Raw genomic sequence first — 18,499 nt, forward strand, 5'->3', positions numbered from 1 at the left:
GTCTTTGTGCTGCTCTCTCCTCTTGGTTCACTGCTGCTGAAGGAAGACTGGATGGGAACTTATATTTATGCATGTGGGGGTGATTGCCAAGTCCCTCTTGCTATTTTTTTTTTTTTTCCCTGAGCTTGTGAATTGAGTAAGAGTAGTGTAAAAATACTTCTCTCAACCCAAAGTTAGGCTTCCAAGTCTTAGGCTGAGTGTTTTTCTCTTTGACTTCATAAGAGTGAGCAAAAAAATTTGGAATACAACAACTCTTACTAACTGTTTTGTACAGGTTAATTATGTAAAAGCATAAGAGGAACAAAGGTTTTGAAGCTGATGAAAGTAAGACAGGTTTTAAGCTCATAATGTGTCTGGCTTGTGTCAGGGCTGATAACTAGAGAGATGTTCCGAGTTCTGGATCATCATTCTAGCTGAAAGCTTTGCCATTTTTCTTTTAGCAAGATGCTGATAGATTTACTTCTTGCTACCATCTTCACAGAATCTGGAGCACCTCTCCCATGGAGAAAGGTTGAGGGAACTGGGCTTGTTTAGCTTGGAGAAGAGAAAGCTCCAGGGAGACGTCATGGTGGCCTTCCAGTACTTGAAGGGAGCATATAAGCAGGAGGGAGAACAGTTGTTTGCAAGGGTGGATAGGACAAGGGGGAATGTCTTAAACTAAGACAGGGGAGGTTTTGGTTGGATATTAGGAGGAAGTTTTTCACACAGAGGGTGGTGATGCACTGGAACAGGTTGCCCAAGGAGGTTGTGGATGCCCCATCCCTGCAGGCATTCAAGGCCAGGCTGGATGTGGCTCTGGGCAGCCTGGGCTGCTGGTTGGCGACCTGCACATAGCAGGGGGTTGGAACTGGATGAGCATTGGGGTCCTTATCAACCCAGGCCATACTATGATTCCGTGATTCTATTGTCTTAATTGTAATTGTTTGCTTGCTAGGTGCTGTTTAGACAGAAATGGGACTGTCACTACCACCATATATACCTTGGGAATCCTTAAAGCTCTGTTTCCTGAGCCAGGAGTTGCTGCTCTTCCCAGTGTTCCCTTTGCTGACTGCTGTCCTTCCCCTTCTCTCCCTATTAACCTCTCCCAAGGCTCTTACTCACTTACCCCCTTTGATCACTGATCTCCTTGCCATGCCTCAGTCCCTCTCCAATCTTTTGACCTCATTCTGCCAGGACTGTGTTACACTGGAGCCTGACCTGCCTCTCACCTGGTGGCTGCCATTTTCAAAAGCATTCATGTAGAAATCAGATTCTGGCTCAAGGGCTTTTCTTCTTTTGGTACTGGAGCATGAGTGGAATGGACCTTGTATGGGACTTAAATGTATGATTCTATTTAGAAAAGAGTATGTGAGCAATGCAGCTCTGTCAGCTTGTTTTACCTCTGTGACTCAACATTGGCAGTAAGTTTTGCTTCCTTTGCAGGTTAAAAACAAAAAACAAAAAACACTTTCCTTTACTAACTGGCAAATCAGATAGAATCCATCATGAAGATTGGCATCTGCACTTTTACAGGTCAGCCCAACAGACAAGTTTCAGATGTTTATGATTTTCCCTGTTGAGCTGGCATTCACAGAGCAACGAATGCTTCTAATGCCTGAAGGGAGGCCCAGATCTTATCTCCACTGCAGAAATGAACAGATACATAAATCATTTTTACCTCTTAACTCTTGCAGTGCTTTCACTATTAGTAACATGGCTGCTTCAAAGTGGCCTGTAGCAGCTCTGCTCTTTTGCTTTTTCAAAAGGTGTGAGAAACAGCTTTTACATCAACAGTTCCCCAAGCATAGCATGTCTCTGCAAAGCAGTGACTTATTTCAGCTTCAGTGTTGGAGCATCCTATCATCCCAGCTTTCTGCCTTGCAGTGCAGGAGCAGAGCGAGGTAGAGAATGTGTTCTGGTGGTGGAACTCATCTCCTAGCACAGTGAGGGAACAGCCTGCGATTCAGTTCGTGCTGTTTACAGATGTAATTAAAAAAAAAAAAAGTACAGTTGTGATGGTTTGTTTTTTAGACTGAACATCAGCAGTAGTTTGAGTGGCTTTAAGGCTTTATTTAAAAAAAAAAAAAAAGAAAGAAAACAGCCCAACCTGGTATTCTCATTAAGATCCTGCTCACAAACTTGTGATCTCTTCTAGCATGTACTGCATGTAGGGGTTTTGCCAAATGGTTGGATGTGTATAATAAGACCCCTGTAGATGAAATAATTTAGGACATTGCTAATGTGAGTTTGGGTGAAGTGTGTAACCTGCTACAGCTTTCACTACTTGGCTAGTACAGTCTTTTCCAGTATTTTAGTATACCAAGCTGAATTACAGCTGGCTTGTAGCCTAGGATTAGAGAAGACATTTGTTCTTGCTCCAAAGGATGATATGTTCTTAAGGCTGTGGAATTTAAGTTGCAGTACTGCTTAACTAGATTACAGTGCTGTCAGCCAAAATAGAATCCATTGTCAGTCTTCTGTAGCTGGATTGGCCAAAATCCAGCAGATACAGCCCTCGAGTACAGAATGAACAAGTTTATGGTAGTTGTTTTTTAAAAAATCTTATTTTTATTAACTGATGACAAAAGCACATACTGTAAGAAGAATCTTAAATGAGCTGAAGCTGATTAAATTTATTCTTTAAACTTGAAGAAAAACTAAAAGCTAGGAATGTGGTGTTTATGTTCCTGCAGGATGTGTCTGGTGCGAATGAAGCAGGAGGGTCGAGCAGGAAAATACATGTGTCGCTATATTGTCCACTGCATGTGGGAGGATGTTGAGCAGCGTGGCAAGGTGATGGGGGTAAGTTAACTCTGGTGTTGGTAATCTTGATGACTTTAATGACTGAGTTCTTGCAGTAAGTTTGTAATTTTGCATATCTTGGAAGAATTAATAATATATCTTAAATGTAGCTACACGTATATTTCTTTATGAACTTAAGCTGGTACAAGTGGATATCATCTTGGCCAGTCATTCCTGCAGCTGTTGTACTGAGCCACTAACTGTGTTTTGATAAATGTATCATGGCCTGGATGAAGATGATGTTTTGCATGAAAGTAATTAATTTTTCAAATATTTGCCATGTGATTACATAAACAAGGACTGCTGTAACAGGATGGGCATTTGGGGATAGGAAATAAGCAGCTCAAGTAGGAAGATACATCACTACTGCCAAGCTTACTACTGCAATTTAAGTCATTCCAGAAGAGCTTTCAGTTTTCTCTGTATCCAAGATGGTGAGTAAAAGGAAGGTCAAGGGACAAAGCTATTATGTTAAGTTTCTGCACGTGACTATGTACTTTCATTAGTTTAATTTTCTGGATTCTTAGTATATCTAGTCTTCATTTCAAAAGAAAAGTGTTAACACTTCCCTTAAGGGAAGCATAGCTCCATGGACAGTTGATTTGGAAGTTTGAAAGAAGAACGAGACTCAGTCTTCTTGGCCTACACTATGAGTATGAGCAAGGTTCTGCTAAGTTGTTGTAATAGTTGTTTCTGGCCTTGTAGTCTGTAAATACATTTCTCTCTCATCATGTTGGTGACAGTCTCCAGTATGACAGTGGTGGCAGCAGATCTGATGTAGTTGAGAATATCAGTATTCAGGATGCTTCTAGTGAGAGAACAGGGCTAGGAAAGGTCTTATGTGATGTTGGAAAAAGAAGTATAGAATTGTTAAATTATTATATAGAGGTTTGTCTGTGTACCTATTTGTGACAAACAAGGAAATTAACAAGTTTATGATTTGGTGTGAGATCACACCAGTAATTCAAGTTTTTTTTGTTGATATTCTGTTTTGCATGTGGTCTTAAAAAGCATTGGTTCTGTTGTAACTTCAGTGATTCTATTGATTTTTTTTATTATTATTATTATTTCCCCAATCTGTTGGAAATTAACTTTCCTGTGTTATAGATTGCTTTTTAAGATGTGTCTAAATTTAGGCATCTTAAAAGTTCTGGCTACATTAATGAGCAAGACAAAAAGAAATGGGAATCCTTCCTGTCCTGGTCAGATGCCATGAGGTAGTGTGAGCAAGCCTGGGCAAATTAGATGATTGCTAGCACAGAGCATTCTTAGTAGCACCTTTTTTTTTTTTCTAAAGCTCTTAAAGTATTCTTTCATTCTAGGAGACAGACAATGATATAAAAACTCATATAACAGGTTTCAAACAGCTGCTTTTGTGCAATGCCTGTTGGGCACAAGCACTTCACAGAGCAGGGGAACTGAATTAGTTTCTGGAAGTCTTGAAGGCCAGATGGCAAACACCTCACATTATTAACTGGCTATTCTAATATCTCTGTATTTACTTTAAGCATTGCAAATTATTAATTAGCATTCTAAACTCGTCTTTAATTGTATTTCTTACGTATTTTGTTTTCGGTATTTAATTATACTGTGCTTTTGGCCTTAATTTCCTTTCTAACCTAGTCCTGACTAAGAGAGAGAAACAAAAACATTAAGTAGTCCAATGGTGTGTGAAAAGTATGAGGAAAAAGATGGAATTAAATGGGAAATGTACATGTTTTTGTCCTTTTCCTGTGCCTTCCATGTCATAGCAATGGTTGTTTCATGTTTCTGAAGAAACTGAGGCAGTTCAGATCCTTGATGTGGGTGTGAATTTAAGGTTGCTTTTTTATTAGAGCAAACAAAAAAGACCTACACCACTGCTCCCTGACCCTCCAAAAATCCCTTTGGGGTTTTTTGAACTCCTTCTGGACAGAAAGCTATTTCTCTGTTGCTTTTGACATTGATTTTTCCTTATATCAACTAACCTCAAATGCCATCATCTAGTTTTTCTTGCAGGGTTTGAAACAGCAGCAAGCAGCAAAGAGAAGGAAAGCTGTTTGCTACTCTTACAAGCATGCTGAACTCAAAAATGAACCATGGTGTAAGTTAGAGTTGTATGAAATCTAATGAAGAACTTGAAAGGGAAAAAGATAGAACTCACAGTCTGTTCTTTGTGAAGAAAAGCACGTAACCATTTCTGCAAACTGAATTATTCCTTTGCTCTCAAAATTCCCCTCAAAATGTTTTAAATGAAGAAAGTGTGTCTTTATATTTTCCATCCAATCTGGAGCTTCAAACATTAATAAATGCTTACTATAATTGTATGATTGCTGTATGATGCAACTGCGAAGAGTTCTTAAGTTGTTTGAATGCCATTCATTCCCTGCTTGACAAGCTAGGCGTCTTTTCAGTTTGTCTTTGAGTTTAAATTTCACAATCTTTAATAATGATAATGCAACGTAATAGCAAACAGGCTTGGATTGTAATAATATGATTCCTGTGATGTATTTTACATTGGTACCAAGATAGGCTTTTGGCTGTAGCCTAGTCTTAATGTAGCTTTTATGTGGCAATAGCTGATGCTTAAACAAAGTATGTTCACATTTAAAGTCTTGATCCCACAAACAGTTTCATCTGTGCATATATTTAATATAGTTGAACTGCACAGAGGCCCATTGATTTTAATTACACTCCTTGTGAGAGAAGGTAAACTCTTGAGGTAACAGCTAACTAGACGAGGTACTAAGGGTGTGTAAGAAAGTATGGTGAAGTGTGCTAGATAGTAAACTTGGAAATCAGGACTGCTCTTTTCCCCATACTGTTTGTGAAGGTACAGCTTACATGACTGTTCATTGTTTTTTCATCTTTTAATTATTCCTAATCTTTCAGTCATTAGTTTGTCAACTTCAAACTCTTTAGTTTCTTCAGGTAGTATTTATTGTGTATTGGATGAAAATACTTTTATGCATGGATGTTCAAAGAGATTAGCTCTGAACATCTAGCTCCCTTGCTTCTTATTTCTATTCCTTTCCTCTGTGCTAGTGATGTTAGCCTACCATCCCATTCTGGCCAAGGTGCTGCACAGGTGACTCCTGTTCTGTCCCTGCCTGCTCACCCTTCCTCACTTTCTTTCACTGCACATGCATGTACTCTGACTGACCTCCTTCCTCACATCTCAGCTTAAGCAGTTCCAGGGGGCAGAGAGGATAGGTTAAGGACACTTACCCTCAGTACTAGGTTCTGCCTATTAGTCCTGATATATTATCCTTAGCGTTTCATTTTAAAAGAAGCTGAGGTCATGCTTTGCCTTCTCTCTCGTGCTCTGACAAAACATTTGTGAGCAGACTGAGGAATATGTGTAACAGTTATTTATTCTCAAGGAGTTCAGTCTTGCAGTCAGTCTATACTCTGCCTTCAAAAGAAGGTAATTAAATATATCATAAGAAGAACAGCGGAACAAAGATGATGGCATTAATGTTTTTCTGCTGACTATTTCAGATTTCATAATCTGAGCCTTTCTCAGAAGTAAGTCAAACGAAAGGAAATTTTCCTGAATTCTTTTAGGTCACTAAGCTATCACCTGCACAGCTCCCAGGTGAGGACATTGTATACCCAGCTTTTTCTGTCCTGTAATGTCTCAGTGGTCAGTGCTGAAGCAGACTGGTACACTGCTGTATTGTGGTATAAGGGACAGAGCACCTGTATGAAACTTGCTGCTTGGATGCAATTAGCTGAACTTGCTGACAGACCAGGCTGCAATTCTTCAGCTCGTTTTCATATCTAGCAGCAATTCCAGCACTTGATGTAGAAAATGGATATTATATTCCTGAATTGATACTGATGGTTTATTAAAATATGCCATCTGCTCTTAAGTACACAAGTTCAATGGAGCCGAAAGTGATAGAATGCCTGGCATTTTAACTGCTAATTTACATCAGCTCCAACTCCAAATGGAGTTTGTATTATTTCAAAAACTGGTTGTTAAAATTGCTGAAATCTAAATCTCAGCTACAAAGTTTTGGGACTTGTTAGCCTGAGCTCCTTCAGCACTCCTGAATGTCGGCAAGAGTCAGAAACCAAAACTTGACGCAGCTGTAAAAACACACAGAGAGCCTGTGGCCTCAGCAAATTCTACTGGTGCAGGCATATTTCAGATATAAATTTTACTCTGCTGTCCCTAGTACTAATGAAGTCAGTTTCTTTTGGTGGGTTTGCAGCCAGGTGTGTCCAGTTCTGTGGCTAACCAGTGCTCTTTACTTAATTTTTCCACTAGTGACATTTCTATCAAACTTTAAAAACAAACAGAAAAATTGGCTTGATGCAATGGCTCCAAGTGTTAATAGTAACATTAGGCTGGGTACAAGGCTTCCTTTCGATCCTGCTTTGCCAGAGATCTCCACCTTGTGGCTTGCACTGAATAGATTTATGCTCCTCAAACGGGCAGATGCTTCATCCATTTGTAAGGGGAATTCAGACAATACTGGAAATTGCTGCTATTTGTCTTCCTATCAGAGTGCTTCAGCAACCTGAATATTAACCTGAGCCGAGTATTGTTGCAGTAACTGCGTGCATGTGAAAGCAGTTATTGTGGATCTAAGTGTATTTGAATACCTTTAGATGATGCAGCAGATCTGATCAGAAGGGCGTCTGGATGCTGGAGTTCCATGGAGCAGAATTTCAGCTGATTGTTTGATGACAGAAATGTGATGACTTTTTTTTAAAGGAAAAAAAAACCCACCAAAAGCCACTGAAAAGAGCAACGAAAACTGATGCAAATCACATGCTGTCTTAGATGCATTAGTCCTTATCCAACTACATGCAAGCTGTTGTTGGGCTCTTCTTGGCAGCGATATTCTTGTGTGTTGTGGTAGCATTGTGCTTCTGAATTAAGACACTTTCAGTGCAAAAAAGCAATTCCATTTTATAACTGTACGTGTTCTGAAAACTGCAAAAGAGATAAGAACAAGAGGGGCTGACAAGCCAGGCATGCCAAACCTGTTTTAATTTATCTTAATCCCACTTTCCTGTTTTCCCACCAGACCACTCAGGACCCCCACCCCCTTCTTTTTCCAGGAACACATCTAGGTGTCTTTTGAATTCATTTATTGGCTCTGCAGTGCATAGCACAATGCAGCCTTTGTTATACTCATAGCCAGAGCTGTTTATATACAGTGACCCATAATTTGCTCTCAGTTACATTGGTGTACATCTGAGGTAACACCATCAGAATCAATAACGTGGTTCACATCAGTGTAACTGAGAGCAGAATTTAGCTCTGTAAACTTGAACACAATTTTGTCTTTTAATTGAGAAAAGACACTGGAAGATTAAAATATCGTCTTGCCTTACACTAACAAAACAAGCAAACAAAAACCAGCCAGAACTTAGGCTTACATCCTACATTACTGGACTTGCCTAAACGTGATACAGTACATTTCAAGTTGTTATTTTTCTGGAGAATTAAAAGTCTGACACTTACCTAAGGACTCAGAAATCACAGTCAGAGTGAGACCAGTACGATTCTGGAATGGCTTTCAGAGATGAGGACATGGCATAAAGTTGATAGCATTTCAAGATTGAATTCAAACTTTGAACTGACTGAAACATGCTGTTGATTCACTCACAGTGCTGGAAAGTTCAGGAGGTCGCTTTCAGGCCGGTCTTTAAAGTCTTGTGGGAAATCATGGGTCAAATGGGGATGCTCAGAACACAAAGTACGTTGTTATGGGAGAACAGGAGCAGCAGGGAAGTGTGATTTTGTTTTGTTTATCTGTACAACTAAGAGGAAAAGTTGAAGTTTCAAATGATCTGTGTATTTTTAAATATGCAATGTTAATAGGACGTTTTAAGGAGAAAAGTGTTAGGATACTAACAGCTATATTCACAGAGCATGAAAGCCAAGCCGTGTTGGTTCTGTGACCACTCGTGGATCCAGTAATTCTTGTGCTCTCTTCATTGTTTTTGTTACCAGAGCTCTTCATCCGCAGTTGGTCAGGACAAGAAATACAGAAAAATACATTTATTGACAGTTCTTTAGTCCAGTATAAGATGGTGGTGCTGCTTCTCTCTCTTAAGAAAATAATCCACACACAAAATGTTCAGCATTAAAGTGCTTCTCTAGGTAGAGAAACCATGTATGTAGACAACGCTTGTCTAGAATGTAAAATAGTGTGGACCTCAAGATCCTTGGCACAAAAGAACATTACCTGTGATCGTGTAGAATGAATGTATATTCCTTTCTGATGGTTGGAGCGTTCTTGAAGCTGCAGTTGTAGGGCCTGTTGTTTAGCAGTGTGAGGGCATTGAGATGAACCAAAGAGACAAGTCACACAGGAGTGGGGATTTTTGTAGCTGCTGTTTTAGCAAGATGAAGCAGCCTGCCAAGGGTCTGGTGACCAACAGAGCTGCAGCAAGGCTGTATGCACGGAAGGGGGAAGAGGATCCCCCAAACCCATACCTGAGGACAGGATGGATTGTCCTTTGAGAGCTTCAGGTTTTTTTTCCACTGGCTTGAGAGAAAGGCTAGATGACCAGTTTGAATTGGATGCTAAACTTCTGTCCAAATAGGAGTGAAAAATATTCCAAGGGGAATGTTTAACATCCTAAACAGCTTGGTAGAATAATTTATATCTAGTAATCAATATTGTATTTGGAGTAGGAAAGCATGATGGGGTCACACCATATCCTGGGAGCTATATGCTTCAGAGAGGAGTTGCAAACATGTGTTGTGTGCTTGGGAGCATGATTACAAAATGATTAACTGTTATCTATGCAATAGAGTAGTTAGAGTTTATTTAATGAAAAAAAATAAAAAAGAGATACTTTCCCCTTACAGGTACTGAAATTTTCATGGCCACCTACCCAAGATTTCAACAGATTGGTTACTGTCATTGAGGTTTTAATTAGGGAAGCCAAAAGCGTGTGTTTTATGTCAAATCAAGTAAGATGGAGCGTAAGCATCTTAGCCTTGTTCTCAGAAGCCTTGTCTGTGGTGAAACATTGTTCTTCCTTCATCAATAGGACACAAACTTTGATTTCTTTGCCTGCAGTCACCTTCAGAATGTCACCAGGAAGTGATTTCAGAACACCAAATTCCAAGTCAGAATTTCATTCTGATTGCATGAAGTCTACCAGCATATAAAAGAAACAGGGATGCAAACAGAAAAGGAATGAAGCATAAACTCTTGATCGCTTTTCAAAAACTCCAAAGCTCACAGCAATTCACAGCAACTTCAATTAGTTTGTCATTTAGTAAATGAGGAAGAGAACCAGACACTGCTTCCAGAGTATATTTAGTATAATCTGCTTTAACTTAAATATGCAAGAGGATATTTGTATGTGGAATGTTACCTTGAAAATACCCAAACCGTGATGAAGACTGGCACAGGTAGTGTGAATGGTGATAAGAGCTTAGCTTTGCCAGGTCGTAGAGGTTAGAAATGAGCTATTTCACAGGTTCTATTTTTAATGTAGTTCTAGAACCAGGGTCTGTGGGACTGACATGCCTGACAGTCTGCAATAGGCATGTTCACTGCATGCCAAGGATACCTGGCATTGAAATCAAGGCATAGTATATGCTTGAGTTCTTTTCAACTGGCCTGCCTCAGTTTGCTGTAGAATTTGACATAAAAATTTTAATTTCAGTTCCCCAGATGCGTTGGCTGTTATTGCTGTTCAGCAGTGTCCTCGTGTGTCTGTCTTGTGCCTTCCTCTGATGCCTACAAGCACTACACTGGAAGCTGCCTTGTGCCTTTCCTAGCAGTGCTTCTGCCATTACTCCCCACATACTACACCTGTGAGACTCACATGCCAAAACTGATTTCACTGTGCCATGGCTGTAAGCACTGAGTGCTGCCCTGCACTCCTCAAATTCCTACAGCATAGCATAGCTCCCAAAATCCAGTGTTGAGCAGGAGAACTGCTGCTCACCACAACTGTATTATTTTTCTTTTGACAGTATAGTGATGACAGTGGAAACAGGGAAGGGACCCATATCGAACCTGCAGCCATCTGCAGGCTCAGCAGAACTGGAATAGCAGTTAGGACTGGCTTAGCAGTTAGGTTGTCAGTGTTGCCTGGCTTCTGTCATTGCTTTGTGTATCACTCACGGTTCAGCTTGTGCTCTGCCTACAGTCAATGCAAAGTTAAATAACATGGTGTTGTACTGGATATTCTGAAATTTGTTATCAACTTCCTGTCTTTTTGGAGTTTGTCCCAAAATTCCACAACCGAGATCAGCTGATCTGCTTGGCTAATTCTTGTCTCTTGGAAGCAAAGTATCTCATGTTATGAATGTAGTTCTTTAATAATATTAAGCTGCTATACGGAAAACACGTATGCACTCTTAAGCAAAATATCTAGGTCAGTGTCTCTTCTAAATCAAAGCATCAGGTGTTGTCAGTGCATTTTGATTATATTATTGTCTGTGATTTTCACTGTGACTAGAATGTCACTGATAGCTTCTGCTTCCTCTTCAAAATCTGTTTGATTTAACAATGTGATTGGAGTGCTGAGTTTTGCATAAATTCTGGACTTAGCTCTAGGGCACAAATGGCACGAGTGAGATCTGTTTAGCATTTGGGATCTCTTCTCTAACCTTTATTTTGCAGAAGAATTAGCAACTATTTTTGATTCCTGTGTTTCTGAGGGAAAATGTGAATGCAGCTTCTCAGGCTACTCTGTTTACGGGAGAGATAGGGGCACAGTTTGAGAGACATTGTTTTCTCTGTGACAGGCAGTGCATCCAATCTAGCAGGATCTTTGTAGTGATTCAGCAATATCTGTACAGTTGTGGTGATCAGCCTTTACCTGTGCTGCTTCCTCTTCTGTTATAAGAAGGTGGTGATGCTGTTTTGATTGCCTTCCTTGCATGACTCTGTCCGAAAGTTTCAGAGCTTTCGGGGAGGATTCAGAGGAAGGCCATGAGCACCTCAGAGGGATGGAGCACTTCTCCTATGTAGAAAGGTTGAAGGAGGTTAGGGTGTTCAGCCTGGAGAAGAGAAAGGTGTGGGGAGACCTCACTGCAGCCTTCCAATATTTAAAGGGAGATTATAAACAGAAGGGAAATGATTTTTTGCATGAGTAGATAATGATAGTACAAAGAAGAATGGTTTTAAACTAAAGGAGAGAAGACTTAGATTAGATGTCAGAGGGAAGAGAGTGGTGAAGTGCTGGAACAGGTCAGCTTGATGGGACCTGGGCAAACTGATCTAGTGGTTGGGAACCCTGCAGCAGGGAGGTTGAAGCCTGATGATACTTGAGGTGCCTTCCTACCCAAGCTATTCTGTGATTTTTTTGCTTTCCCTTGTTGGCCTTGGTCATTTTTTATTACCCCGATTCCTGAATTCACTTGAGCTCCTATCTTCCCTTTTTGGGGCTTTTGCCTGCTTTCATGTCTCTCATGTCAGCATGTCTCATACTTCTTTCCTACCTCTCATTTTGTAGAGAAATTAGTCTGTTGCTGTACCATTTCCTTTTACCTGTCTTCTGTTAATTCTCTTTGCTTCTTTGCAGGACATCTTTCTTTATGTCACTGATACATCCTTGCTTCCTTTTCTTGTGTTCTTTCATGTTCAGCTAATCAGTTTAACAATTCACTTAATTCAGCTAATAATCATCAGTGCCAGTGATGCCTGCCATACTGGTTCACTGATTCCATGGTCACACTGCCTCTGTTCAATATGCTCTTCCAGCAACTTTGTGTTGCAGAGGTCCACAATGAAGGCTTGGGATCTGTTCTCCTCTCTGCTTGTTTCAAACCTACACTTGCAAGTTGAAGCATTTTCATGGCTTCACCTTTTTCAATTCCAGATCATTTTTTTTCTTCAGTTTCGTTATTTCTCTACCCGAACATTTGCTTTTAATGAGGGGTCCAAAACCAAATACAGTATTTGAGGTGCAGCCTCATTGTGCCATGTGCAAGGAGATGGTCACTTCCTTAGTCTTGCTGGCCATGCTATTTCTGATGCTGACCAGACTGCTGTTGGCCTTCTTGGCCACCTGAGCACACTGCTGGCTCATGTTCAGCCAGCTGTTGTTCATGACCCCCAGGTCCTTTACTGCCAGGCAACTTTCCAGCCACTTTTCCCCCAAGCCTGTACAGCTGCATGGGGTGGTTACGACCCAAGTGCAGGACCTGGCACTTTCTCTTGATAGATATTATGTGACTGGGCTCAACCAATATACTCAGCCTATTCAGATCCCTCTGCAGAGCCTTCCTACCCTCAGGCAGAACCACAGTCCCACCTAACTTGGTATCATCCAGGGACTTATTGAGGGTACACTTTCTGCTCCTGCAGATGGTTCTGTGCCAATTGAATTGCACAGCTCCTTCATAGTTCAGTCTTAAATTCTGCTGCAGATGCAGTGTCTTCATGTTTGTAATGCACCTACTGCGGTGCCCTGTAGCCTGCCTAGGTAAGTGGGTTGCGAATGTTTATATTTTTCTGTTAGAACTCAGTTTATTTTTTTACTTCATTTTCTGACTTCTGCAGCCCATTTTACCTGTTTATAAAACTCTCAGTGCTGTGAAGCCCTTTATGACTGCTTTTGCTAACGACTCCCACAGTTAAAATAAATGACAATGGTCATGGAGTGCAAATACAGTGTATTCGAGTAATTTCAATGCTGTCTTTCTAGCTTCTTTACTGTCTTTTACTTTCATACAAGCAACGGTATTTTACATACAAGCTTTTGTTCACACCTGTTCTGTTTTCCATTCTACATTGGGAATCAGTTATTTCTGTTCCCTTTTGTTTTGGGGCACAAACACCACTTGCTCAATCTCTATTGGTATTAAATAGCTAATTATCATTACACTTCTGAATGAGCTTGAATGTTGTTTCCATGTTCAAAGGGCAGGAAACAATGCAGAAAGTTAAAACAATATTACCAAAATACCAGCATATCTGATCTTAGTAAGCGAGCTCTATTTGTTGCTTGCATCATGCTGATTTTCAGGTTGGTCAGTTGGCCTTGTGGGCACAAGAGCAACTGCATATACAAAGGGATATTTGTCTTGCACTGTGGGATAATGTAGATGGGAGTCTGGATTGGTGAAGTCTTGGTGTATGTAAAATAAGCAACATTGATCTGAATTGATTTTCAGATGGCTTGGGCATATGTATCAAATGTAGGTGGTAGATAACAAAAAGCTGGCAGGACTGTGAATGGTGCTTGTTTTCAGAATGTCACCTGAAAGATAAGTTCATTTGTCTAGGATGTGATAAAGGCACTACCTGCTTTCCTACTGGTAATTTCCATTGGTAAGCTTCTATGTGAAGTCTTGGTTTTTTAAAATTGAGGAAGTGGTACAGACCATGTAGTGGAGTCCCTGGCTGTAGCCCCCGAAGACAGAGCTTTGTACCAAAGAGCTGGAAAATAACGTGATTGAGAGCATCCTAAATTTACCCTTTTCTGTTCCCTGTTTAATTCTGTACTTGTTGATGGTCCATATGCAGGTTTAACATGCACTAGTTAGGAAAAAGCGCACAAGGAAATTTCTGCCCTCTTAAAACCCTTGCCCACTCTTTCAGGATCTTCTGGAAGTTTATTTATCTACAGTAGCATCAAGCCTGAATGAAATGCAGAAGTGAGATGGAAAGCTCACAGTATCTTACAGCTTTTTCATGGTTTGCTTTCCTCCTTTGCCTTTTACTTGAGGGCAGAACTAGGGTAGAGAAATAATTTTTGTTCGCTTCTGAAAGGTTACAGTAATAAAGAAACTCTTGTTAACATCAGAGTATATGGCAGGCAGGAGTTTTCACAGTCTGGCATTGTTTATTTTACCAGCAATTTGGAACCTTCTACACTCTTAAAATATTGGCAAGAAAATATTTAACTGTTAACTATTCCGTGGCATGCGTATGCTGGAAGCCCTGGGGAGGAGGAGTGCTCAGGGAAATCGGGTTTTTCTCAGCTTATGATTGAAACCAGAAGGTGCAGGATATTGGTAGAAGGTGAAAGCAATGCGACTTCAAATTTCAATTTTACCCAAATGTACAACTGATGGCAGAATGTCCAACAGGTCACCCAAAAACAGGGCTGTGATCGAAGATAGCGGGACGTCTGATGGAGCAAACACAACCAAGCTTAGATGCAGCAGAAAGGAATTTCAAAGATAGTGTGTTTGCATTTGTCTCGGCCTCTGTTACTAGGTATTAGCATCAAAGTTTAGGTTGGTTAATTGCTTATTAATTGCATGGAATCTAACAATTGCCCCTCTGCTTTGAAATGAAATTAATTCCTTTTTTTTTTTCTTTTTTTGTGGAGAGGTTTTTTGGAGAGGAGATGGAACAGCTGCTTTGGGTGACTTGCTTGCTGCTACCAGAAGAAACTTGGAAAGTCCTTGGAGAAGGCATTTCCTTAATTTTTTTCCCCAGGGAGAAATAATTATTTGCTACGAGCAGGATCATTCTTCTAGCATTTCTACATAATATGCAGCCTGTTCCTGTAAGACTACTAATAGCTGTGCCACAAACAGCATTTCTTTTCTAATCACACTGGCTTATTTCAGGTGAAATTAATAGGAAGTCAGCAAAGTGAGCTGAGGATCAGAATTTGTGATCTAATGGACTGTTGCTGTGAGTTAGGGGGGAGCAGATGCACAGAGAGAGATCAATCTCTCTGCAAACATCAGTGGAAAAAATAATGAAACAGAACATGTTAAGTGGTCATCTAGTGTCGGAACAACAGCTGGAGGTATTTGGGAAAAAGGACAAGAAGCAGAATAAATGTGTAGCATCTCTCTTCTGGTATGCCCTTTCAGCATTCACTAATGAGTAATGTGAAAGTCGTGTAGGATCTGTCACACATACAGTTAAATACAATCACAGTGTGATGGGTGAGCAGCTGGCTGGTGGCAGGACTCAAGGCTTATAGTAACTGAGGTTACATCAGGCTGGTGGCTGGTCACCAGTGGGGTTCTGCAGGGCTCTGTTTTGGGGACAGTCATCCTTTTTGGTTTTTTGGTTTTTAATGTCCTGTGAAAATGACTTCTACAAATTAATAAGAAAACTTTCTCTACGTGAGAAAGTTTTTCCATTTGTTTTTCAAGTATTTTTGGACGCTTCATCAGCTTCTTTTTTTTTATGAGAGGGGAATAATTCTTTGTTTATTTGCTCCATACCACTCATCGTTTTACCTCTTCCATCATCTCCTTCCTCATTCCTACCTGAACAAAGCTAGCACGTCCTCACTGTTTAATCATCTTGATCTTCTCTCTGTTTTCTACTTTTTAAAAATGTCTTTTCTGAAATGAAAATATAAGAAGTTTGTGCAGGTTTTTATATACAGGCCCACTATGGATTTGTGGCAGAAGAGAGTTTCTGTTCTGGTTTATATTCCTTTCTTAACAATTCTTGAAATTGACTCATCTTTCTCCACTATTGAATGTTAAGCTGAAATTTTGTAGATTTATCCACAAAAACTTTTAAGATCCATTTCCTGAATTATAGCTGCTAAATGGGCACATTGTTCTGTAGATTTTATAGTTGCCTTTTTTTAACATCTACTACTAGTACATTTATATTACTGGTCACAATCATCTGTGATTTTTAATTTCATTTATTTCTGTATTCTAATTTTTACCAACGTCAGTCAGATTTCTATCAGTTTGTACTCCCCTGGATCACCTGAAATACTTGTCCAAATAGACTCCATGGCTTCATAGCTCTTCAATCACATTAGCTAATATTTTTCATGTAGTTTAGGACTTTGGGAGCACAGGGGTTTCAGTACACTTGTGTTCTGCTAAGCCTTTTTCTGTGGGCAGATCACACTGCGTGGAACACAGGGGATGCTCTGAACCCTGTATGGTGGGGAGGTGGTGGAGCACTTCATTCAGACTCACCCAGAGAAACACCAGGACCATCAGGTGAAGCTAGCAGACACCACTTTCAGAAGAAACAAGCAGCAGATGGTCGTTCTCATGAGTAGAAGACCAGGGAACTGAAGCACATGCAGATGCAGAAAGTTCACTGAATAAGTTGTTTGAAATAGAGATTTTCTAAAGGCTGCTGTGTAAACACGTCAAGGGTTAAGAAATGCCTGAGCTCAAAGTGTTTGGGAGAATGCTTAGAGGAAGTGCATGTCAGCTTGCACTCCTGTTATCTCTCCGTGTATCCGGCTGCTGTTGAAGCTGCATGGTGTGCTGGGTGGACCCTTAGTCTGCTCCACTACAGTTGCATGTGACTCTTTCTCACAGTTACTCAAGTTTGTCTCAGTAATGAGATCAGGTTTTATGGGATCTGTGTAAAGTGCTCATGGTGAATATCTACCCTAATGATTTATTTTGCTTCACTACTGTCTTCTCCAAGTGCCTCTTTTAAACTTGATTGTGTAACTTCCTTTCAGGCTCTCAGTCAGAATTCTTGCTTCTGCTGCGTTCAGAAACATTTTAATGATCAGTTTTAGGATTTTAGCAAGTGATTTTTCTGAGAGGCATTACAGCAAAAAATCCTCTACACCTGCTCACCCCTACAGAGAATCAGAGCAACTAGACAGAGAGCACAGCAATTCGACCTTTCTTCCATGATCTCAATCTTGAGAGATCATCAGTGAGCTCTGCCAGCCATGCACTACAGAGAAAAGAAAAATTCAGAATAAGCCCCCATATATTCAGTATGATTAGGATTGTATGGTGACCTCCTGCATTTTTTACTGTTACCATGGCAAAGTTTCCAAATTAATAGACTGCAAGATAGAAACGTACCTTCTACTAAACATCTAGGGGTGACCATCATTATTTCTGCTAAAATATGTAGATAATGTAGTATAACTTGCTTTTCTACTTCTGCCTGGAAAACATGCGTGCTCTGAGGTGTGTTATTGGTAACTGCAGTTGTGAAGGTAGCAGAGCATAAAAGAACTCTTTCCAATAACATGTTGTTTTAATAGATTTAACATTTGGCAGAAACTGGTTCTGATACAATCTGAAATGTATTTAGCTTTAGTGTAGGTTAGTGTGCAATGTTAAAATAGGTTGTCACTGAACATTTAAGAAGGCTTTAAAGACCATTTACCGAAGTTAATTATCTGCTGTGGTGCATTACAAAATTAATGGCTTTTAATGAGAATCGTCAAAAAGTTAGTATTTTAAAGTATATGGGGAGTCACAGCTGCAGCTAATTGCAAGCCAGTAAACTTGACCTTATTTGCAGACAAAGCAGCAGTGGTTAATAAAAGACTCAAAAAATGAAGATTGGAAAAATAATTTCTGCAATTTCTTTGTCATTCAGCTATGTGAGGTTGCCTGAAGGAGTGAGCCATTTCGGCCCCTTGCTAAGAAGGTATTTTGAATCTGCTTTATTAATTCAATCTTTTTGATCTTAACTGCAGTCTCAGTCATTTTCAAGATTATTGTCCTACAAGTAGTAGTTATGTTCTTGGCAGAAATAAAAGGGCTGTATGCAGTCTTCTCCATTTTATGCCATGTGCATTTATTAAAAGGGCAGCAAAACACTTCAAATGCCTGTATATAACTGTATGTGGCTCCTTTATTTACCAGTCACGTAAACGTCTGTATATAAGTCATTCTTTCCAAATGCAGATTTGGGAAAGGTGTGGAGAGGGGAAAAAAAAAAGCCTGAATGCCAGAGAAATGGCAAAAAAAATATTGTGGAAGGTTTGTCCTGTGTCTTCTTCAGGAACTTCTGCTGACACTGACTGTTCCAATAATCAGAAGTGTAAATAAGAGTGATTCATGTTTATGACAGCGTGGCAAGCAGAAGTCCTTGGA

General features: G+C 40.0%; 1 protein-coding gene across 3 annotated transcripts in view; it reads left to right on the forward strand.

Annotated features, from left to right (window-relative positions):
* UQCC1 (ubiquinol-cytochrome c reductase complex assembly factor 1) overlaps window positions 1-18,499 on the forward strand; it is a 52,883-nt gene that overhangs the window by 21,236 nt on the left and 13,148 nt on the right. For all 3 annotated transcript variants that reach the window (XM_031605675.2, XM_031605674.2, XM_090151965.1), the window contains exon 7: window positions 2,673-2,781. In XM_031605675.2, coding sequence (XP_031461535.1) covers window positions 2,673-2,781 — 109 coding nt within the window. The remainder of the gene's footprint in view (window positions 1-2,672; window positions 2,782-18,499) is intronic.

The sequence above is a fragment of the Phasianus colchicus genome, chromosome 17 (assembly GCF_987193195.1).
Source record: "Phasianus colchicus chromosome 17, bPhaCol1.hap1.1, whole genome shotgun sequence".
Taxonomy (NCBI): domain Eukaryota; kingdom Metazoa; phylum Chordata; class Aves; order Galliformes; family Phasianidae; genus Phasianus; species Phasianus colchicus.